General features: G+C 47.1%; 1 protein-coding gene and 1 pseudogene across 1 annotated transcript in view; one reads left to right on the forward strand and one right to left on the reverse strand.

Moving 5' to 3' along the window:
• ITGAE (integrin subunit alpha E) overlaps positions 1-23503 on the forward strand; it is a 94347-nt gene that overhangs the window by 17071 nt on the left and 53773 nt on the right. Inside the window, 14 exon segments of the mRNA XM_037810646.1 lie at positions 7374-7494; positions 15917-16008; positions 17194-17261; positions 17655-17772; positions 18001-18156; positions 18569-18684; positions 19347-19498; positions 20270-20423; positions 21052-21202; positions 21650-21717; positions 22411-22546; positions 23032-23087; positions 23089-23174; positions 23465-23502. Coding sequence (XP_037666574.1) covers positions 7374-7494; positions 15917-16008; positions 17194-17261; positions 17655-17772; positions 18001-18156; positions 18569-18684; positions 19347-19498; positions 20270-20423; positions 21052-21202; positions 21650-21717; positions 22411-22546; positions 23032-23087; positions 23089-23174; positions 23465-23502 — 1512 coding nt within the window.
• LOC119514886 lies at positions 2727-4050 on the reverse strand (annotated as a pseudogene).

Consider the following 23503-nt stretch of genomic DNA (forward strand, 5'->3'; position numbering starts at 1 on the left):
TTTCACTAGGGGGTGCAAAATAGTGTTTTTCTGATTCTATTATTCCTCCTACCTTCATTAGTAATAATTCTTCTGCAAAGAAGAACTTTCTCTCATCAACTAAGACTATTAGGTGACCATTAAATTCAGTTCATACTGGAAAGGCAAGAAAGGATTAAGGCTTAATACTTTCCCTTTAATCATCTATTTTCAGAGTAAGAAGGGGCCCTCATTACTTTAATTGATGTCCAATGAATGCTCTTGATTTCTTTTTGTTTTTATTTCTCTCTCTCCTTTTAAATATCATTATGAACTCAAGGAATTTTATATATTCCATGCAATTATTATTTCTTAATGTAAACTTTTTTTGAAGAACAACAGACATAGAGAAAAATGGACAATTGCAGAGCAGTGTATTTTCCATTAAATCAAATCCATCTAACTTTCACCCAAATCAACAAACGAAACATTATCAATACCCCAGAAGTCCCTCTCATGGCCCTTTCCAGGCATTACCTTGGCCCCAAGGACACTGTCCTGATTCCTAATACCATAGAAGTCTCGCCTGTTTTAAACTTTGTATATGGAGCCATACAATATGTTCTGCTTTATTCTGGCTTCTTTCACTCAGCATTATGTTTATGAGGTCCATCCACGACGTTGTAGGTTATTTTCATTGCTGTAATGGATTTATTTATCCATTCTATTATTGATGTACATTTGGGTTGTTGCAGTTTGAGGTTATTGTGAATAGTGTTTCTGTGAACATTCTTGTACATGTCTTTTGGTAAACATCTGAACACATTTCTGTTGGAATTGCTGGGTCATAGGGCATGTATATGTTCAGCTTTAGCTGATGCTGTCAAACAGTTTTCTAAAGGACTTGTACCAATTTACACTCCCACCAGCAGTATTTGAGAGTTCTAGTTGCTCGACATCATCCTCATCATCACTGGAAGAATTCACCAATGAAGCTACGTGGACCTGGAGTTTTTTATGGGAAAGTTTTAATAATGGATTCAATTTTTAAAATAGATATGGGAGATTTTATTTTCTTCTTTTGTCAGTTTTGGTAAATTATTTCAAGAAATTTGTCCATATAAATTGTCAAGTTTACTGGCATAAAGTTGTATACAATATTCTCTTATTATCTTTTTCATGTCTTAGGGTCTATTATGATTCTCTTTTTCATTCCTGATATTGGTAATTTGTGTTTTCTCTTTTTCCCATAAGAAGTCTTTCTAGGGGTTTATTAATTTTATTAGTCATTTTAACAAAAAAACTTCAGCTTTGTTGATGTTCCCTTCTATACGTTAGTTTTCTATTTCATTGATAATGTGTTTTATTCCTTCTTTCTTCTTTAGGTTTGATTTGCTATTCTTCTTTTAGCTTCTTGAGATGGAAGCTTAGATCATTGATTTTCAGGCTTGCTTATTTTTTAACCTGCATTGAAAGCTGTACATTTCCTCTAAGCCCTGCTTTAACTGTATCCTATAAGTTATGATTTATCTAATTTTCATTCAGTTCAAAATATTTTAAAATTTCCATTGTGACATCATCTTTGACCCAGGGTTATTTAGAAGTATATGGCTTAATTTCCAAGAAGTTCAGATTTTCCTAGTTTTCTTTTCGTTTTTAATTTCTAGTTTAATTCTACTGTAGTCAGAGAACATATTCTCAATTATTTCAATCCACTGAAATTTATTGAGGCTTGTTTTATGACCCAGCATATGGTCAATTTTGGTAAATATGAACTTGAAAAGAATGTTTATTTTACCATTGTTGGGTGCATGCTCTGTTTGTCAGTTTGGTCAATCTTATCGTGTTGTTCAGATCTTCTATATCCTTACTGATTATTTTGTCTGCCTTTATCAGCTAATATGAGAAGTTTGTTAACGTTTCTCACTTCAGTTGTGGATTTTTGTATTTTTCCTTTTAATTCAGTTCAATTTTTGCTTTATATATTTTAAGGTGTTGTGATTGGTTACATAAGGATTTTTAATTGTTTTATCTTCCTGGTGAATTGACCTCTTATCATTAAGAAATGTGCCTTTTTATCTTGTAATTTAAGTCTTCTTACCTTTCAACCTTTCCCAGTTCTTATATTTAAGGTGTGTCTCTTATAAGCAAACAGCATATAAAATGGGATTTTTTAAAATCCATTCTGGCAATTTTTATCTTTTATTTAGAGTATTTAGTCTACTTGCATTTAATGGGTTTCTGGCTACCCTTTACTGATTTTTTTTTTTTTTTTTTGACCCACATGTTTTTATGTTCCTTTTTCTCTTTTTTCTTACATTTATTTCCCTCTGTTATCATGTTGGTTATGCATTTATTTGTCATTCTTTTGGTAGTTAACCTGGAGATTGCAATGCATCCTTTACTGATACTGCTTTTGATTTCTATTCTATTTTTACTGATTCTATAATCAGTCATTACGGGCAGAAAGCCTAATTTTTCTTAACAGAACAAAGGAATATCTGAAGTTGTACAGCACTCAATATATATGAGTGCCACGAAAGTGTGGGCATGACCATAGAATGTAGGATCACAGAACATTTTGCTTTTCATGGAATACTGACAACAGCTACAGTTTAGTCATGCACATTGTCTTTACTACTTACTGAAAGTTTCTATCTTGCACACAAGAATTAGTCATATCCCAGAGTTCAGCATCTAGTCAAAAATTAAACTATGATGGAAAAATGGCTGACAAATTGCCTTTTCAGACCATCACAGAATAGTTATCAGCTGTAATATCCATCCTGGATTCGAGGTGGGAAGTTCCTGGGAGTTGCCTTTTCCTGTGTTTTGATCAACTCCATGATAGCCGACAGCACTGCACAGTCTCTGGATTGAGTGTACTTCCAGTCTACGGGATGAGGACTTCCGATCTTCTCTTGCAGAAGTATATCTAGTTCCTTTCTTAATTTCTTAACAAGGTGATAAATTCTTGTTGGAGACTGAAAGATAATACTTTCATCTACAGCAATAGTTTCTTGAGTCACTATCCTTCTGGATGGAAATATCACCTCCAAAGAATGAGAAACAGTATGGGGAAACCTCTGTGCAGTCATATAAGTATATACTACTTGTTCTCATCTTCAGGTGATAGATAAGCCAGTTGCAGTGAAAGTCTGTTCAACATTAACAGATTTAGGATGAATAGCAACTAATCCATCAGTTTTTGTATAAATTTTCATCATTTTTCTCTTTTTACCCAAATTTGGCTAGATTTTAGCAACTTTGGAGTATAAACTGGCACAGATGGCAGCTTTAATTGTCTTCTCATTATCTGACTTTATATTAGATTTTGGATCTTTTGGACTTCTACTACTTACAAATCCATCTCCAAGAAGATTGTCATTAAACTATCTTTTAATGTTTTGCAGCATCTGCAGTGTATTTGAAAACAGAAAATATTCCCAGCAATAGTCCTTCTCATATCTGAAACCACATTGCCCAGCTTTTTCCCAGCTCTCAAATGCATCCACGACTGTCAGGAAGTCACTTCTAGTATCCTTTGCCGATTCCTTTCTTCCTGTATCTGCAATCTTTTCTTTTCCCAATGGAATGAAAAAGGGGTCTTTGAAGCTGAGACTAGCAGCAATAGAGTGTACTGGGTCTAAGCAACAAAACAGAGCTCCAAAAAGAATCATTTTTCCAATACGTGGTTCAACTGGTAATCGTGCTAAGTGGACACCAAGACGTGTCAATTTTTCTTGTTTATTCAAAGCATTCAGATCCATCAGGTGTTTTATAGAGAGGAATACTGCTTCATTTCTGGTGGATCCATTAACCTACTCAGAAAATAAGCAATTCCACCTAGCTTTAAAATCTTTATTTGTAGACAAAGTTCTTCCAAAGGAGTTCTCAAAATTTCTGGTAGTTCATAGGCATCTAGAAGGCATGCTCTAAGACCATTGTACAGATGATAGTCATGTTCATTTTTGAAAGATATTTTCATTGTATATTGAACTCTAGGTTAGCATTTAATTTCTTTCAGCACTTTAAATATGTCAATCCAGAGAACATCTTCTTGATCAAAAGGGGGATGAGAAATGAAATGAATTAAGGTTTCAGTGGCTGAGAGATTTCAAATGCAGTCGAGAGGTCACTGTGGTGGACATTCTTACGCACTATATAGATAACACTTTTTAGGTTTTAATATATTGGAATAGCTAGAAGTAAATACCTGAAACTACCAAACTCCAACCCAGTAGTCTTGACTCTTGAAGACGATTGTGTAACAATGTAACTTACAAGGGATGGCAGTGTGATTGTGAAAACCCTGTGGATTGCATTCCCTTTATCCAGTGTACGGATGGATGAGTAGAAAAATGGGGACAAAACCTAAATGAAAAATAGGGTGGGGTGGGGGGGTGATTTGGGTGTTCTTTTTTTATTTTTATTTTTTTATTCTGACTCTGATTCTTTCTGGTGTAAGGAAAATGTTCAAAATTAGATTGGGGTGATGAATGCACAACTGTAAGATGGTACTGTGAACAGCTGATTGTACACCATGGATGATTGTATGATATGTGAATATATCTTAATAAAACTGAATGTAAAAAAATATGTCAATCCAATGTCTTCTGTCTGCTACTTTATCATTTCTGTCATAAAATAGCTGTCAGTCTTATTATTAATTGTATAACAAAAAATATTTAGAGAAGCTTGTTTGCTTCTATCTCTGTCCCCTCCACCCAGTTTAATTAACTTTTAACCTATACTTCCTATTGTTTATATATATATACACACACACACACACACACATACACAAATATGTATGTATACACACATATTTGTGTGACTGTATCTCCTTTTCTTCCTTACATGAAAGACAACATAGTTTATGTACCTGTCCCTCAGGTAATGATTTTAATTTATTGCTAAATCTCTGCTGCTAAGTAAAAAGCCACAAACTGAGAAAAAATTTTTCATAAATTTCAATAGAAAAGCTGTGATGCATTCCATCTAACCCAATATACCCAAACGATTTTTACTGATAGAAAAGTTAATCCACTGACCAATAAGACAAGTTTATATCAATGAAAAAAACACAATAATTTGAAAATAAAAATATAGTCTGTATAAATAATTTAGTGTAATACGGGCTTATTGTCCTCATTAAAGGAAGAAGAGAAGACTTGACAGTGGGTGGTGGAGCATTGGTACAGGTGAAACATTGAGAAGGTACATTTTTCTCTCTGCACCATTTCTTCACAGTTTTTCAAACTTTTGTGGGGACTTATAGTTATCTTGCACTCAAACTACCTTTAAAAATAAAGTTGCAGCACAGAAAAATACCTTGAGGGTAAAATAAGCACTTCAAAACACATAGAAGTAGCTTATATACTCAACAAACAGCAGAATCATAAAAGATGGTAATTTAGCTCTCTCCATTGGTACAAAGGCAAAACAAAGCATTTTGAGTTTATCCAAGCACGGCACACAATCTAGATTTGTTCCATGATTGTCAGACTAGAAAATATTGCTGTAAGAAAGTGGTGAGGGTGTCTTTGCCTGAAGCTGTAATGTCAGACTATCATTCCTTATAGCATGTTTATTTAGTGTGTTTAGGGATGAAAAAGTCATGATACCATAAAAAAAGAAGTTGTTGTCCAAAGGTGATACAACTTTTCAAGAGCTGTTATGGCAAAAATTCATTAGGTAAACAGTTCTGTGAGATAAGGTGTTTCCAGTTAGGGGCTTGTTCTAGTTTGCTAATGCTGCCAGATTGCAAAACACCAGAAATGGATTGGCTTTTAAAAAAGGGGTTTGTTTGTTTACAAAGTTACAGTCTTAAGGCCATAAAGTGTCCATCAACAAAGGGTACCTTCACTGGAGCATGGCTGATGGCGTCAGGAAAACCTCTGTTAGCTGGGAAGGCACGTGGCTGGAGACAACTCCAGAGTTCTGGTTTCAAAAGGGCTTTCTCCCAGGATGTTCCTCTCTAGGCTGCATCTCCTCAAAAATGTCACTCTTAGTTGCTCTTAGGGCGTTTTTCCTCTCTTAGCTTCTCCAGAGCAAAAGTCTGCTTTCAACGTGTCTTCAAACTGTCTCTCATCTGCAGCTCCTCTCTCAACTCCTGTGCATTCTTCAAAGTGTCCCTCTTGCTGTAGCAAGCTCGCTCCTTCTGTCTGAGCTTATATAGTTCTCTAGTAAACTAATCAAGGCCCATGCTGAGTGGGCAGGGCCACACCTTCATGGAAATTATCCAATGAAAGATCTTACCCACAGTTGAGTGAACACATCTCCATGGAAACTTCCAATCAAAAGTCTCCAACCCAATCAACACCAATAGTTTCCTGCCCACACAAGACTGCATCAAAGATAGTGGTGTTTTGGGGGACATAATACATCCAAACCAGCACAGGGCTTTTACAAATAAAGCTGCTTTACAAGATTCCTGTGGCAGTTTTTTTTTTTTTTTTAACATATTGTATAACTCCATTTATATAAAATGTAAATATAAATAAATCTATAGAAACAGAAATAGATTAGTAGTTATATAGGGCTGGAGAAGGATAGAGGGATTGAGAAATGACTGCTAAAGGGAATAGGGTTTTTCTTTTTGCAGCAATGAAAATGTTCTAAAACTGACTGTGGTGATGAATGTGCAACCTATGAGTACACTAAAAGCCACTGATTGTACTCTGGATGGACCCTACAGTATGTGAATATATCTCTACAAAACTGCCTTTCAAAAAGGAGAAAAAATGGCAAAGGAATTGAATAGATATTTCTTCAAAGAGAACATATAAATGGCCAATGGGCACATAAAAAGATGCTCAATATCATTAGTCATTACAGAAATGTAAATCATAACCACAATTAACTATCTCTCTACACACACTAGGATGGCTATAATCAACAAGTCAGATAATAAGTATTGGAAAGAAACACTTGTTCACTGCTGGTGGATTGAGCAGGTATTTTTGAGGACACACGTTTTCTCTTGGGTCACCTGATGATGTTGGGGGGCTGGGGATGTAGAATCGATGCAGGACTGTCCCTGGGTTTCATAGCCTGTTTTAACTTTGGTATAAGGCACAGTGATGAGGATGTGCCATGTGACAGGTACAGAAAGCATATCTTGAGAGGTGTGAGAAGTGGGGAGAACCAGGAGAGCCTCCTGCAGGAGGGGACCTGCTACTGGTACATCTTGGTTTAGAAGGCAGATCCGGGGCTTTTGGTGAGACGGACCTGCGTTCTCATCCTAGTCCCTTGGAAAAATCGTGCAACCTTGCAGTCTAACTCTCCACAGACATAAAACAGGGATATTGACACTGCAGAGTTAGTGGAAGGGTTTGATGCAATCATAGGAGTGAAAGGCTGGGCCCCAGCCTTGGCAGGTGCTTCCTTGTTAACTGTTCCTCTTTTCCCCTCAGGCCTGGCTCCGCTGGGGGGCTTCAATGTGGACCTGGCCCGGACCTGGGTCACGCCTGCGGGAGATACGCCTTTTGTGCTCAGCTCCCTTCTGCACCAAGATTCCAGCACCGGCCAGACCTGGTGAGTGGGGCCTGGCAGGCAGCAGGGGCCTCTGGGGAACCCACTCCACTCACTTTCAGAAAGGCATGCAGGAGAAAGGGAGAAGGCAGGCGGGGGCTGTGAGCACCAGGCCAGTCCACAAGGAGCCTGGGCCCCCTCTCCCCACTCAGGGCTCTCCTGCCCCACAGCCTGGGATGACCTGCTGGGTTCTGGAGAATGGATGGCAGGAAGGGCTTGCAGGGGACCTTAAAAACTATTTAAAAATAAAGTTCATTAAGGCTCTTTTTGTCTGTTATGAAAGACACACATGCTCAACATAGAAAATTTGGAAAGTGACAAAAAACATAAGAAAATGAAAACACAAGATGCAAAACAGTAGTGGTGAAAAGGCAGACTCTGCATCCTGGAAGTCACTGTCCTACGCTAGCTGCACTCAGTATCTGCTGTGCGACCTCGGTGGAGGGCTGGGCCCCCAAGTCTCAGTTCCTCATTTCTAAAATGGGGTTGGTGATTTGACCTGCCTCACAGGGTCACTGCAAAGACTGTTGGAGACAATGCACGCAAAGGTTTGGCTTGGTTTCTGGACAAATTAAGGCTCAATATACATTAGCTTAAATTTTGAAAATATTATCTGTACCCACCCATGAGATGAGCCACACACTTAAAGTCTGACTGCACTATGTTGGCGAGGATGCCACTGAGACAGGCAGGAACTTGCAGGGTGTAAACTGCTATGGCCACCTTAGAGAGTGATTTTGCCCTGTCTGGTAAAGTTGCGGATGCACATACCCTTTGACTCAGCAACTCCACTCCCAGGTGTCTGCCCTAGAGAAATTCCCAGTACACGTGAAAATATTCATTTTAGCATTGTCTGTAACAGTGAAAGTTGGGCAATGTTCATCCTTAGAAAATGAAATGGAAAATGATGCAATGGTAAAAGCAAGCAAAATAAATGAAACAAGTTCAGTGGTTCTCAACCTTGAAAAAGTCATGTTGCAGAGTTACATATACAGTGGTTGTTCATTCAATAAATATTTACAGAGCACCTAGTAGGTGCCAGGCCCATTCCAGCACTGGGATACAGCAGTGAGCAAAGCAGACAAAAATCCCCAGGCTTGGCGAGCTTACATGCTGGCAGGGGGAGACAGACAATAAGCAAAGAAATAAAATATTTGCTGTATTGGAAGGTGTTAGTGGTGTTGTGATTATGTAGGTACCTGTTTTTAGTTTTCAGAGATACTCTGGATTGAAGGTGATTGTTCTAGTTTGCTAATGCTGCCACAATGCAAAACATCAGAAATGGATCGGCTTTTATAAAACGGGATTTATTTGGTTACACAGTTACAGTCTTAAGGCCATAAAGTGTCCAAGGTAAGGCATCAACAACTGGGCACCTTCACTGGAGGATGGCCAGTGGCGTCTGGAAAACCTCTGTTAGCTGGGAAGGCACATGGCTGGCATCTGTTCCAGAATTCTGGTTTCAAAATGGCTTTCTCCCAGGATGTTCCTCTCTAGGCTGCATCTCCTCAAAAATGTCACTCTTAGTTGCTCTTGGGGTGTTTGTCCTCTCTTAGCTTCTCCAGAGCAAAAGTCTGCTTTCAAAGGCTGTCTCCAAAATGTCTCTGTAAGCTGAAGCTCCTCTCTTAGTTCCAGTGCGTTCTTCAAAGTATCCCTCTTGGCTGTAGCTCCTCTTCAAAATGTCACTCTCAGCTGCCACTGAGTACCTTCTGTTTGCCAGCTCATTTATATGGCTCCAGTGATTTAATTTAGACCCACGCTGAATGGGTGGGGTAACACCTCCATGGAAATTATCCAATCAGAGTCATCACCCACAGTTGGGTGGGGTGCATCTCCATGGAATCACTCAAAGGATTCCAATCTAATCAGCACTAAAACGTCTGCCCCACAAGATTGCATCAAAGAGTATGACTTTTTCTGGGGGACATAAAACATTCAAACTGGCCCAGTGATGATGTCTGACGCACCTTCCAATTTCCTCTGTAGTCCTCAAATAACTTTTTGAGCTGTTTTGTTTTAAAACCAGGATCCAGTCAAGGTTCATGCATTGCATATTGCTGTTATGTCTCTTTAAATCTAGCACAGTCCCTCCCTGCTTTCTTTTACATAAAGATCAAAGGGCATTTTCTCTGTTTGCTCTGTGTTCTGGTTTGCTAATGCTGCCTTTTCGCAAAATACCAGAAATGAATCGGCTTTTATAAAGGGCGTTTATTTGTTTACAAAGTTACAGCCTTAAGGCCATAAAGTGTCCAAGGTAATGCATCAACAATCGGGTCCCTTCACTGGAGGATGGCCAATGGCATTCAGAAAACCTCTGTTAGCTGGGAAGGCACATGGTTGGCGACTGCTCCCAAGTTCTGGTTTCAAAATGGCTATCTCCCAGGGCGTTCCTCTCTAGGCCGCAGCTCCTCAAAAATGTCACTCTTAGTTGCTCTTGGGGCATTTGTCCTCTCTTAGCTTCTCAGGAGCAAAAGTCTGCTTTCAAAGGCCATCTCTAATATGTTGATCTGTAAGCAGCAGCTCCTCTCTCAGCTCCTGTGCGTTCTTCAAAGTGTCCCTCTTGGCTGTAGCAAGCTCACTCCTTCTGTCTGAGCTTATATAGTGCTCTAGTAAACTAATCAAGGCCCATGCTGAATGGGTGGGGCCACACCTCCATGGAAATTATCCAATTAGAGTCATCACCCACAGTTGGGTGGGTCGCATCTCCATGGAAAGACTCAAAGAATTACAATCTAATCAACACTGATATGTCTGCCCACACAAGATTGCATCAAAGATAATGGCGTTTTGGGGGACATAATACATTCAAACTGGCACACCCTACCTGGAGCCAGGCCCAGAGAGCCCCCACCCCGGCTGGTTCCCCTATTCCATAGCTTCGCTTCTGCTCAGTGGTCAAGTTTCCTTCATACCCAGCACACATGAGCAAATGAGCCCAGGATCTAGAAAGGCTTAGGAGCTGAGCCAGGTGAGGTGGGCTTTATTTTGCTTGAGTGGAACCCCACATCTCCCTGAGGCGAGCAGGGCAGAAGCTCTGCTTGGAGGAGGATGGGCAGCAGTGTGGTGGTTCCTAAGGCAGCCTCATGGGTCCTGGGCCATGGGCCATGAGCCCGCTGGCCAAGCAGGCTTGGATCCCTTTGTGAACTTCAGCTTCCTCATCTGTCCTGGGAAGAGGCTGGTGATCATTAGAAGTAAGGGGTGAAGGCAGGGCCAATTCATTCATTCCTTCATTCAGTGAGTATTCATGGAGCACCTAGTTGGTGTCTGACCAGGTTGAGAAGTAAAAATAGTGAAGGAGACACAGTCCCTGCCCTCATGGGGATCCCAGGCTCATGAGGGAAGCAGACAAGACAGATGATGGCAAGACCAGCGATGATGTCCTGGGCGCAATGGGAACATAGAAGCAAGGGGGACCCTCAGCCAGGGCACATCATCTATGCTGGGACTCGGGGCAGTGTAGGAATTAGACGTGAGAAGGGATGGAAGAGGGAAGTCCAGGCAGATAGACCAGCTTGGGCAGCATCCTGGACACTAGCCTGAGCAATCTCAAGGGACTGTGAAAATGTTGCGTGGCTGAAGCTGAGGGTAAGGAGAAATAAGATGGGGTGGGCGGGCAGTGCCTTGTCACCCAGGCTCCAAGTGTTTGGAGGACCCAGAAGGGCTGGAAGCAGGGAAGGATGGTGAGAAGGTTGTTAGGAAGGTGTTGGCTTCAGGGAGGACGAATTAAAGGCTGAGTTTGGCTGTGTTTTCTTTTGCTTTGGTAAAATTTTATTGACAAATGCCACACAGAAACATGTACATGCCATCAGGGTGCAGCTCCAGGAAGTTTCCCCAAGTGAGCCATCCATGTAGGCAGCATCTGGATTGGGGAACACAGCGTGACCAGCCTCACACAAGCCCCTACTGGCCCGTGGGGTCCCTTCCCGGCACTACTCCTGCCGAGAGTAACCTTCATCTGACCTTCCCCTCCGTAGATTGATTAGTTTTGCCTGGTTTTGACCTTGATATAAACAGAATCATATAGTGTGTGCTCTATTGTGTCTGGCTTCTCTCACTCACCAGAAGGTCTGTGAATTCATCCGTGGTGTTGCCTAAGGCAGTAATGCTCATTCTCGTTGCCATAGAGTTTTCCATTGTGTGAAGAGGACTGACAGTGGGCAACTGGGCAGTTTTCTTGGGCTACTATGAGTGGCTCTGCTCTACACTTTCTTTTGATGCACAGATGCACCTATTTTTATTGGGTGTGTCCTATGAGTGGAATGACTGGGTCATGGGTTATGTGTTGTTTCAGCTATAGAAGAAACTGCCAAATAGTCTTCCAAACTGTTTGTACCAGTTTATACTCCCGTGAAAGGGTTGCGTGAACATTCTGGTTGCCCCATGTGCTCAGAAAGCCTGGGTTTCAGTCCAAGTTCTTTGACCGACTTCACCTGCCAAGTTCTCTCCCTCCAGTATCCAGCAGTGCCTACCCCAGCTCCAGGCCTGACAGACTTTAGGCCAAAGCATAAAGGCCAGAGTGGGTGGGGGGTTCTGAAGCCCTGCAACAGAGGGCCATGGGCACCCCAAAGAGGTGGGGAAAGCTCAGCTGGGCTCCTGAAAACCTCCCTGAGCACCTGCAAAGCAGAGAGGGGGTCATGGGTTTGAACATGCCAGGGAGAGGATGTGGTGGGAGGCCCATTCGTGCTGCAGATAATGGAGCCCGAGACCACGGGCCTGCTGCACAAGGCAGGAAATGCACTGGCTAGCCACTCTGGGCCACAGAGAGAACAGGCTGGGCTCCCCTGTTATGGCAAGGATGACATATTCTTCTCACTCCCTCACATATTTCTCCTTCAAACATAAGAGACCAGGGCTGGCAGCATCATGGGCTTTGGCTGCTGCGGGGGGAATGGAGTCAGACATAAAGAAGGACTTCCCCTTGGGATATCTGGGAATAGGCTCTGAGAACAGGGTGAAGGCAGGGAATGGGCAGGGAGTGGCAGGGCTGCACCTAGCCCAGGGTGTAGTACAGGGGCCCTGGAGCTGTCAGGCGATGGAAGGTCCTGTGTCACAGCTGGTCAGTTATTTGTTTAGTCAACAAACCTAGAGATCAAGAGACCACCCAACACAGAGGGTAAAAAGGGTGGGAGCAGAGGCAGCTCAGCCCAGCCCCAGAGCCACTGCATCGCATGACTGTGATCTGAACAACAATCTTGGGTTTCTTCAGTGTGCAGCCTGTGGTCTCTGGGGAACTCACAGTCTAGGGGGGAACAAAGGCTGGGGGTGGGGGTTGGGACCAGTAATCAGGGCTACCTGAAGGGTCTGGAAGGGGTCGAGTTATTCCTTCCTTTGGGAAGTCTTCCTGGGAAGCCAGTGTTGGGAAAGATTGTTTCTCTGCAGGAGATGGAAGTGAAAGGTGCTGAGGATAGAGGAAACAATTGGGGCAAAGGCTTGAAGGAGGAGGGTGAGCCACAGCTGTTCCAGGCCTTGACATCAAAACGTGGTTGCGGTGGAGCCCAGTTCTAAGTCCTTCTCTCATCAAGTTGCTGGGGTCACGGTGCTAGGCCCCAGACTGAGGCGCAGGCTGGGAAAGGGGGTGTGGGGAAAGAGGCAGGGCTGCTGAGAAAGCGACCTAATTTGGGGGCTCAGCAGCAGAGCCCACACAGAGCAGCAGAGCTCAGCTGCAACCAGCCCTCCACCCCTCAGCCTGCCCCAGATCAGCCCCCTCAGTGCTTCCTGGGCTGTCGATCCAGTCACTCAACAAAGATTACTGAGCCCCTGCTCTCTGCTAGGCACTGTCCCAGGCCCTAGGAATAAAATGGTGAGCAAGAGAGACCAGGTCCAGGGGGGAACTTATGGTCTAGAGCAGGGAGACAAACAATAAGCAGGTAAACAAGTAAACAAGATACTATCAGATGGTGACGAGCTTTGAGAAGGAAATAAAACGGTGATGCAGAGTAACTGGGTTGCGGGGCGGGGCTGGTCTGTAAAAGCATTTGTGTGGGGGTGACAGTTAAGTGAGGTCAGAAGGATGAGAATGAGCCTGCCTTGGGGAGAGGGGGAAGTGGGGGTTCCAGGCTAAGGAACAGTCAGGCCCAGGACCTGAAGCCAGAAAGCACTGGGGGGGGGGAGCCAGGCCAGTGTGGAGCTGGAGGTCAGAGTGAAAAGGAGTGGGGAGGAGGGAGGTCTGAGAGGCAGCAAAGGGCTAAATCTCCAAGGCCCTGTGGGCAGCACTACAGGATGTGGACTTGTTTTCCTAAGTGCAAGGGAGGCTACTGAAGCAGGAGAGTGACATGGTGTAAATAACAGAGTAAACTTAAAAAAGAAAGATATTACCATAGACCAGGAAAGGTGACAGTGGCTAGCATGGTAGCAGGGAAAATGGAGAGAAGCGGTGCTCCCTAGATGTAATGTAGAGGCTTACGGATGGATTGAATGTAGGGGATGAGGGAAAAGGTGAAGCACGGATGCTCCCCAGGCTTCAGGCTTTAGAACTCAGTGGCTGGTGGTGACATTTCTTGCTTTGGGGAACATGGGAAAAATCAAGCTTGCGAAGACCACAAGTTCTATTTTGCACATTCTAAGTTTGAGATGTTATTAGACAATGGGAAGTTGATTATTGTATTAGTTTTCTATTGCTGCCATAACAAATTACCTTGAACTTAGGGGTTTAAAACAACATGAATTTATTATCTTACTATCTTACAGTTCTGAAGGTCACGCGTTCAAAATGGGTCTTAATGGGCTAAAATCAAGTGTGGGTGGGGCAGTGTGACTTCTGGAGGCTCTAGAGAAGAATCCGTTCCCTCATCTTTTCCAGTTTCGAGAGCCCACATTCCCTGACTCATGGCCTCCTCCTCCATCTCTAAATCCAGCAGCACAGATAGCATCTTTGAATCTCTCTCTGCTTTCGGATCTTCCTGCCCCTCTCTTACAAGAATCCTTATCAGTTGATTACATTGAGCTCACCCAGATAATACAGGGTCATCTGCCCATCTCATGATCTTTAATTTATGTGAATCTGCAAAAATGCCATGTCAGGTAACATATTCTACAGGTTTTAGGGATTGGAACATGGAAATCTTTGGGGCACCATTATTCTGCCGACCACAGCTATGCTGGTCTAACATCTAGTGGCGAGATGCGAGGCTACAGATGTAAAGGCAGGAGTCTCAGCATTTATAGCTGCACTGAAGCTATGGGATTGGAGGAGATCACCAGGGAGAGTGCTGAGAAGGGCGAGAAGGACAAAACACCAGGACTCCAGTGACATTTAGAGGTTGGGCAGCAAAAGAGCCAGCAAAGTTATCTGAGAAGGAGTGATGAGAGAGGTAAGGGAACCCAAGGAGAAGAAAGTGTTTCTAGGAGGAGGTAGTCACCTCTGCCCAGGGCTGCTTGAGGTTGAGGAAGATGAGGGCAGAAAGATGTCCATTGGATTTGGCAACATGGGGATCACTGTGACCTTGACAAGAGATGAAGGTGGAAGTCGGCTTGGGGTGGGATGTACCCACCTGGGTGTGGACTTTCTTATCATCTGTAAGCCATGCAGATATGTGAATGATATATTTCATAATTTTAAAAATGTAGAGTGACAGGAGGTAAGGAAGTGGAGGCAGTACCTCATTTCTGCCCCCACCCTGTGCTCGCTAGTCTGCTCCCACCACCACCACATCATGACCTTTTGAAAGTCTAGACTGATTATGTGCTTCCTCTTACAAAGGCTTCCTACTGCCCTCAGCCTAAGATCTTGGACTTGGTTCACTGTTACCAGACTGAGTCTCAGGTCACTTCCTCACCAGCTACTCACTCAACTACTCACACCCACTAGGATGGGGAGCTCACTCCCTGCCTCTGGACAGCCCAGCCCTCTCTGGGAAGTGTGAACAGTGAGAACATTTGGGCTCCTCTTTTGTCTCCCTGGTCTGGGCTTGGCATAGGGGGCAGAGGTTTGCAGTTGGGAACCACATCTCTTGAGACTGCCATAATCAGGCCCTCCCCCCAACTCCACTTCAGACTGACCCATAGGATAGGGGCACCTGTGTGCTCTTTTCATGAAATACTATTACCGAGGCTGTGTGGGGCAGGCCCTTGGGTGGCCACCAGGAAGCAGGCACTGTCCCTAACAGAATTAACGGTGTTGCTGGTGGCTTCCTGGTTTCCCCGGTTCCCAACCCCACAAGAGAGTGGAGAGACTTCATTTACCACCAACACCTCCCCCACCTCTGTCAGGAAGGGGTGAGGCAGAGAGGGGTTGCATTTAACCATTTCCTGCCTGGAGCTGTGCATGAGCTGAGAAAATGCCTCCCCCATAGCGTGCAGTCTGCAATCCTAGGCTGGGAGTCTGCCTGCCTTTCCCAGGTCAGGGCCTTCTCTCTGCCACAGAGGGGGACTGTGAGCCTATGGGTCTCAAGTGGGAAGACTGTGCTGTCTCTACCCTCCCACCCAGGCTCCTGGTCACCAGCCCTAGAACCAAGGGGACAGCAGGGCACCTGCATCGATGTTCCCTCGGCCAGGATGAGATCCACTGTCAACCAGTAGGTAAGTCAGTCCCCAGGAAGTGCTCCCTGGTTCCACCTTTCTAGGAATCATCCCAATCCAAACCATTCCAACCCCTAATGCAGCCTCACCTAATGCAATATGCTACCCCCAAACTCCAGCACCATCCATGGCAATCCATCCTATCTGAATGCCCAATCCCAACTCGACCCAATCCTAATCCCCAGCCTACATTTCCCAACCTAATCCTAACAACAAAAATGATACTAAAAGTTACTGAGTGCTCAGCCAGTGAATGACACTTTGCTAAGTGCTTTATCCAGTTTTAATCCTCACAACCATATCATTTTACAGAAGAGGAAGCTGCAGTTCACAGAATTTAAGTGCTTTGGTTTTGGTGTAATTAAAGTCACAGATTAGTCTTGGTGGCACTACAGATGCAAACCCAAATCTACCCGACTCCAAAACCCAACTCATCCACATCTCAGTGAAATCCATCCCAATCTGACTGTGGCCGTCATATATTAGGGCACTCAGCAAATGCTGTTCAAATGAGTGACTGAATGAACAAATGAACCTAACTCATTCATTAACCAAACTCGATCCATCCCACCCAATATGACTGAAGTCACACATTTACTGACAACCACTAGGCTGCATAAACTGGAATCCTTGTCTTGTGAGAGGCACTGAGTTGAATAGAACTCAAGTCTCTGCACTGGAAGAGTACACAGTCCAGTGGGTCACCAGGCAACATTGTGGCTTGAAAATAAGACTGTGTCCTGAGGCCCACAGTGCTGGAGGAAGAAGGAGAATTATCACTTCTGCCCCTGGGGTTGTGAGACAGTAAAGTTTCCCAGAGGAGGCTCTTTGCGCTCGAGGGTACACATCTTGCACCTGTCTCCAGTGCTGCACTCACCCCACCAGGTAGTGCTCCTCCACTTGCCTGCCTGCCCAGACCAGGAGAACTGAGGACAAGCACCAGGTCTCAGTCAACTCTGAATCCCCGTCACCCACTGGCACAAGGCTGGGCACCAAGCAGATGTCAAGAAGCATTTGTTGAATGAGTCCCAGGGTCAGGCACTTCACTCCTGGGTTTCTAGAAGTTTCTCTGAGTGGCCAACAGTTCCTCACAGGGCCCTGACCGAGAAGACTTTGTGCCCTCTGACCTTGGTTCCCAGTTACCTCCTGCATCCCTCCGTTCTCATCTGAGTTTAACTATTTCAGAGCATGTCTTCATCCCAAATGGGAGGCACCAGGGAGTGACAGTTGTCCGGAACCACCACGGTGTTTTGGTGAGTGTGCGTGGGGTGCAAGGATGAGAGGCCTCACGGAAGCTGGTGCTGACTCCTGTCGTTGACCCCAGTATTGACTACAGCAGTCCTGACTGGCATGTTATTCTCAGGGCTGAGCCCAGCTGTTTCCCTGGTGCCAGCCCCAAGACGGACCCCTGCTCTGACCCACTATGCTGGCACCAGGGCTGACCTGGGTACTCTGTGCGACCCTGACCTCAGCTTTGGCCCCAGCACTGACCTCTACCCTGGTGAGGGGCGAGCAAGCTGTTCCTGTGTCCCCTGGCCAGTTCAGGCACTGAGTACTGGGATGAGAGTGATAGTGTGGCTGTAGCCAGGGGGTCTGGGCTGGGGGTGATCCAGCTTTTCCACCCCTCCGCCCGCCTTGTCCCCCAGATCTGCATTCAAGTGACAGCCCGGCGGTCCCGCAGCCTCACCTCACAATTTACAGGCAACTGCAGCCTACTGGCCCCTGACCTCCATCTCCAGGCCCAAGTCTACTTCTCTGACCTTGGTAAGGTTGGAAGCTCACTGGTCTTGGCCAGCTCTAAAGAGATCTTCTTGGGTCCTCAAGGAGAGGCACTAGCTCATGGCAGAGGCAGAGGAGACCAAGTATCCCAGTGAGGGGCAAGGCAGATCCCTGCACCCAGGAAAGGAATCAGGGCAGAGTCAAGAGGGGGCTTGCCTGAATGTGAACAAGGGGTTTTCTGGATCTGACCTCTTCTATGCGTGTTTTTTAAAGAAAATATCCTGGATCCAGATGTACACATGGATGCTGGAGACTGCTCCAGGAACAAAGAAAGCAGCACAGAGGAGGATGAGAACACACCTAGGCACCGCCGGGCCCTGGAGAAGGCAGGGGAGGAGGAGGAGGAGGAGGAGGAGGAAGAGGAAGCTGGTGAGGAACGGCAGATCTGGGTTGCTCCCAGAAACTTCCAAGGCCAACCGCCAGGCTGGCAGCCCCAGGGGTGAGGTATACCTAGATCTGGTAGATGGAGAGCAGTGGCTGGATTCTACAGGCTGGGCCAGTCCCAGCTCTCCCCACTCCATCTTACAGATGGGGAAACTGAGGCCCAGAGAGCAGGAGTGATGGAAGTGATTCACACAGTGAGTCAGAGCCTCAGCAGGTTCTAGCTCTCTCTCTGCCTTGGAGACAAAAGCTTCACTCCGGGAAACTCCACTGACTTCCTCCCTGAACTGAGCTCTAGGGGCTTGAATGGGGGCAGATGCCCTATGGGACAGGACAAGCTGCCCTCACCCCCGCCCCAAATCCCCTGCCCACTCCTAACCTGCTCCCTGTCTTTGCCCAGGCACCGAGATTGCCATCATCCTGGATGGTTCAGGAAGCATTGAGCCCCCGGACTTCCAGAGAGCCAAAGATTTCATCTCCAACATGATGAGGAACTTCCATGAGAAGTGCTTTGAGGTAGGCTTCCCTGAGAGATGGCCTCACTCTCTGTTATCTATTGCCCTGTAACAATCAAGACTTAGTGGCTTAAAGCCTCTACAATTTTATTTGCTCACAATTCTGGGACTCAGCTTGGTGGTTCTTCTGCTTGTCTTGCCTGGGGTTACTGCTGCAACTGTAGGCATTTGGTAGCTTAACTGGGACAGGATGGCCTAAGATGGGTTCACTCTCTTGTCCAGCAGTTGGTGCTGACTGTTAGCTGGGCCATGTGTCTCCAGCAGGCCAGCCCAACTTTTTCACAGCAACAGCATTCCAAGAGGACAGGACCCACTGTGCAAGCCCTTTCAGGTCTCTGATTGCTTCACATTTGTCGATGCTCTGTTGGCCTAAACAAGTCACATGTCCAGAGTCAATGTGGAGGGGGACAGAAGGACATAGATTCAGGGAGAAGCCTGTAATGCATTGGGGACCATTACTATCACATCCTCCTCTACACTTATTTGCTCAGAGATTTCCCTCCTTAGCATCTAAGCTAAGATTTCCCTTAGCATAGCATCTCCTCCTGCCCCAGAACAAGGTGGAATCAGTGGATTCTTTCATTGCTTCCTGGGGAAACCATCCATGGCTTTGAGCATGGTGGCTCTGCCAACCCCTTCTCTACCTTGGCCTCTCCCTTCCAGTGCAGCTTTGCCTTGGTACAGTATGGGGAAGTGATCCAGACTGAGTTTGACCTTCGGGACAGCCAGGATGTGATGGCCTCCCTTGCCAGAGTTCAGAACATCACTCAAGTGAAGAGTGTCACCAAGACCGCTTCAGCCATGCAGTATGTCCTGTAAGTACGAGGGCAGTGGGAATTAGCTGAGCTCCTCCTGGGTGCAGCTTGGGGCCCTGCCCAGAGGCTCCAGGCATCATACCTGGAGAAGGTGGCTGGACAGAACCATGAAGAGGAGGGATCAGGGTTCTAGCTCCTTCCCAGCTGAGAGGGGGTTGTGAGATCTTTCAATCCAGCCTTCGCTGATGGATGACACCCAGGACTGTCCTCCAAAAATTCTTCCAAAGACTTCCTATCGTGAAAGGAAATATAGCACAGTGCTTACAAGGGTGGACTCAGTGAGCAGGCTGCCTAGGTTCAAATCCCAGCTCTGGTTTGTACCTGTGTGACTTTGGGCAGGTTGCCTAACCTCTCTGTGCTTCAATTTCCTCATTTTTAAAATGAGAATAATGATAATGCTCACCTCATAGGATTTTGTGAGGATTAAACAGTTAAAACAGGTACAGAGCCTGGCATATAAGTGCTGTGTAAGTATTAGCCACTGACATTAGCATCACTGCTATTCCTGCACATACGTAAAAGGAGCAGACTCAGGTGCCATCCTGCACCTTTTTGTTGGGAGCAGATGGGGAGCCAGAACATCTGGCTGGCGGCCCTACCTCCGCCCAGCCCCACTGTGTGATGTAGGGGGCATCACCATCCCTTTCTGTTCCCCATTTGGGAGGGCTTCTTAATCCTCTCCAATTCTAAAACAGGTCAACGAATAAAATCTCCCCAGGGCTCAGCCATCCATCTGCAAATTTCCCCTCTTCATTTACTCTCCCTACTTAGAGACAACATCTTCACGCCAAGTCATGGTTCCAGAAAAAATGCATCCAAGGTCATGGTGGTGCTCACGGATGGGGACATATTCCAGGACCCCCTCAACCTCATGAATGTCATCAGCTCCCCAAAGATGCGAGGCATTGAGCGCTTTGCCATCGGGGTGAGAGCCAGAAGCTGGGGGAAGTGCCACCTGACCCCATGCAGCCCGGGACAGGGAAGGGCCAGGGATCCTGGTAAGGGCTTCTGGTTTCCATCACCCTCTGTAAGCAGTAAACCCGAACCTTGCTCTATTCACAAAAACACTCCCCATTCTCATCTCTTGGTACCTAAGGCCTCCATCCCCCTGGGACTTCCCACAGAGGGCTCATTTCCCAATGGGGTCACGGCTCACTTGCCAAGCAGTGATGGGAGAGCAGTGGACACTCTGGGAGCCCACAGGAAGCACATCAGGGAAGGCTCCTGGAAGAGGTGTTGCTGAGCTGGGTCTTGGAGGACAAAAAGGAGTAGCTAGCCTGGGGCATAAGGAAAGCAGAAAAGGTTTTGCAGACAGAGGAAACAGCATGTGCAGAGGTGAGAAGGAACTGGTATGTTCAGGAAAATCCATGTCGTCTGGGAAAACTGGAGCCCAGGGTGTGTAAGTGAGAACAGGGGGCAAGGAAGGAAGGAGACAGGTGATGGAGGGCACTGAAGGCCAGGCTGAGGGGGGGCCTTCTCCCTGGGTCTGGAGAGCCCCTGGGGCTTGAGGGACTGAGGGAGCCAGACCTCCTGGCACTGATCCACCTGTGCAGGTGGGAGAGGCATTTGAGAAGGAGAAGACTGACAAGGAACTGAAGCTGATCGCCTCGGACCCTGATGAGACCCATGCCTTCAAGGTGACCAACTACACAGCGCTGGATGGGCTACTGAGCAAACTGCAGCAGAACATCATTCACATGGAAGGTGAGGGCCCCAGGGCCACCTGTGGCAGCCCCCTCAGAGGTCAGCAGGAGGCACCAGCCCTGCCTCTGCTCTACTTTGATGTGGCACTCTGAGCAACTCCCATCCCCATCTGAGCCTCAGCTTCTCCATCTCTAAAAGATAACAGTACCCCCAGCACCCCTCCCCTCACTCTGAACCGGTGCTGGAGAAACTACATCCTACATGACTAGGATGTAGTTCCTGCTCCCAGGAGCTCAGAGATGAGGCCCAGGAGGGAACTGCCCAAGCCTTCTTAGCCAGTAGTTCCTAAAGCATGGACCAGACAGAACCAGGGAGGAGCTTGGCACGCTTCCCATCTCACCAAACAGTGCTCCCCCTGGGAGCGGGGCCGGGTTGGACCACTCCCCGACCTGGTTCCTGCCTTCACCTCAGCCCCAGCAGCGTCTCACTGTGCTTCTTGGCTTCTAGGCACGGTCGGAGAGGCCCTTCACTACCAGATGGCACAGGTTGGGTTCAGCGCCCAGATTCTGGATGAGGTACATGGTGGACTCAGCTGCAGGAGGGCTTGCTCATGGAGGCGGCAGTAACGGCCTGGGAGAGGAGGGGCCCCAGGGATACCCAGCCTGGGGAGTCCTGGCTCACAGTGCAGGGCTCTGCCTTCCCATGGTGATGCCACTGAAGAAGCCATTTTAGGATAAAGAGAAACACTTCTTATGCCCTTATCTGGACATAAGGAGTTAGATAAAAGGATGGCCATATTTATTACAGAAGGCTTTTTGTTCGGTGTGCTCAAGGATTGAGCAATTCCTGTTAACACAGACCAGTGAGACAGGATTTGGCCTGGGTGGGAGGCAAATGAGGAAGAAACAGGCTTGGTGAGAAGGTGGTCCCTGTGCACAGTGGAAGGGCAGTTAGCACCTTCACTGAACACAAGTGGGCCTTGTGGGCCAGGCCCTCAGGAGAATGCCATGGCAACTATCTTGCTCAACCATCCTTCTTATATATGTTCATCGTCGGGTCCCCTGGCGGCTTTCTGCTCTGGGGGGATGGCTGGTACCGAGGCGCAGAAACCCAGCGCTTGTCTCCTCACCTTCCTGCCTGCGTGTCTGGTTGGACAGCACACTGCCACCGAACGACCCCCTTCTCCCAGCAAGTTTGCAGACTCGCGGACACCGCGGTCGGCCCGTGGGTCCCTCACGCTCAGGTGGGTCTCATCCTGTCCCCTGCAGGGGCAAGTGCTGCTCGGCGCCGTCGGAGCCTTCAACTGGTCGGGGGGCGCGCTGCTCTACGACACGCGCAGCCGTCGAGGCCACTTCCTGAACCAGACGGCGGCGGACGCCGAGGCTGCGCAGTACAGCTACCTGGGTGAGGGCGGGGCCTGGTTACGGACCCTGGGCCTGAGGATTAGGCTTCCTCGTGGGGGCGGGCCCTGGTCGGTCACGTGGACTGACGGGGCGGGGCTATTAGGGGTCCTGAGGCTGAGGTTCGGCCACCGGGTGGGGCCTTGGGCTGCAGCTTGGGGCTCGCGGTTCCTGAAGGCGCTGCGCGTCCGCTCACCGCTCGCGTCGGTCCTCACCGACTGCGCGAATGAACGTGGGTGGTGAACGTGTGTACCTCTAGCAAGGCTGTATTCCGTCGGTGTGGTAGGGCACGCGTGTGGCCTGCGACAGTGGTGGCTGGGGGCAATCACTAACGCCGATTTTTAAAAGGACGGGAACGACGGTGTCTCCCGTTTTGCCCGCCTTCCAAGGCCACGTCAGAGGCTGGCTGGAAAGGTGGGGAGCCCGAGGAATGGCCCGGGGGCGCTCCTGTTCACGACCGCACCAACCCCCTTCTCACCCCCGCCCCAGGTTATGCGGTGGCCGTGCTGCACGAGGCCTGCGGCCGCTCCTTTGTGGCGGGGGCTCCGCGGCATAGGCAGCGGGGGACCGTGTTTGCGATCCAGAAGGAGGCCAAAGAGGCCAACTTCGTTCCAGTGCTGGAGGGAGAGCAGGTACCTCCCGGGTCAGACCCCCTCCTCGTTACTATACCTGAGGGATCCTGAGGCCCCAGGCACACAGTGGGCAGAACTCAGGCAGTACTCAGGAGCCCCGCCCGGCCTCTGCATGTCTGATTCCCAGGTGGTTTCCTCTAGTGTGGGGGATCTGGCTGCTCACCCTCTCCCCTGTGTTACTCTGGTAAACAAATTGATACAGAATAACCCAAACGTGGTTGTCTAGCCTTCCCGTGTACAGGGGGCCCTCCCCAGCACTCCCAGTGAGCTGAGTTTCTCCTGGGCTGCAGATGGGGTCCTATTTTGGCTCTGAGCTGTGCCCCGTGGAC

This window comes from Choloepus didactylus, chromosome 18, assembly GCF_015220235.1.
Source record: "Choloepus didactylus isolate mChoDid1 chromosome 18, mChoDid1.pri, whole genome shotgun sequence".
Lineage (NCBI taxonomy): Eukaryota > Metazoa > Chordata > Mammalia > Pilosa > Megalonychidae > Choloepus > Choloepus didactylus.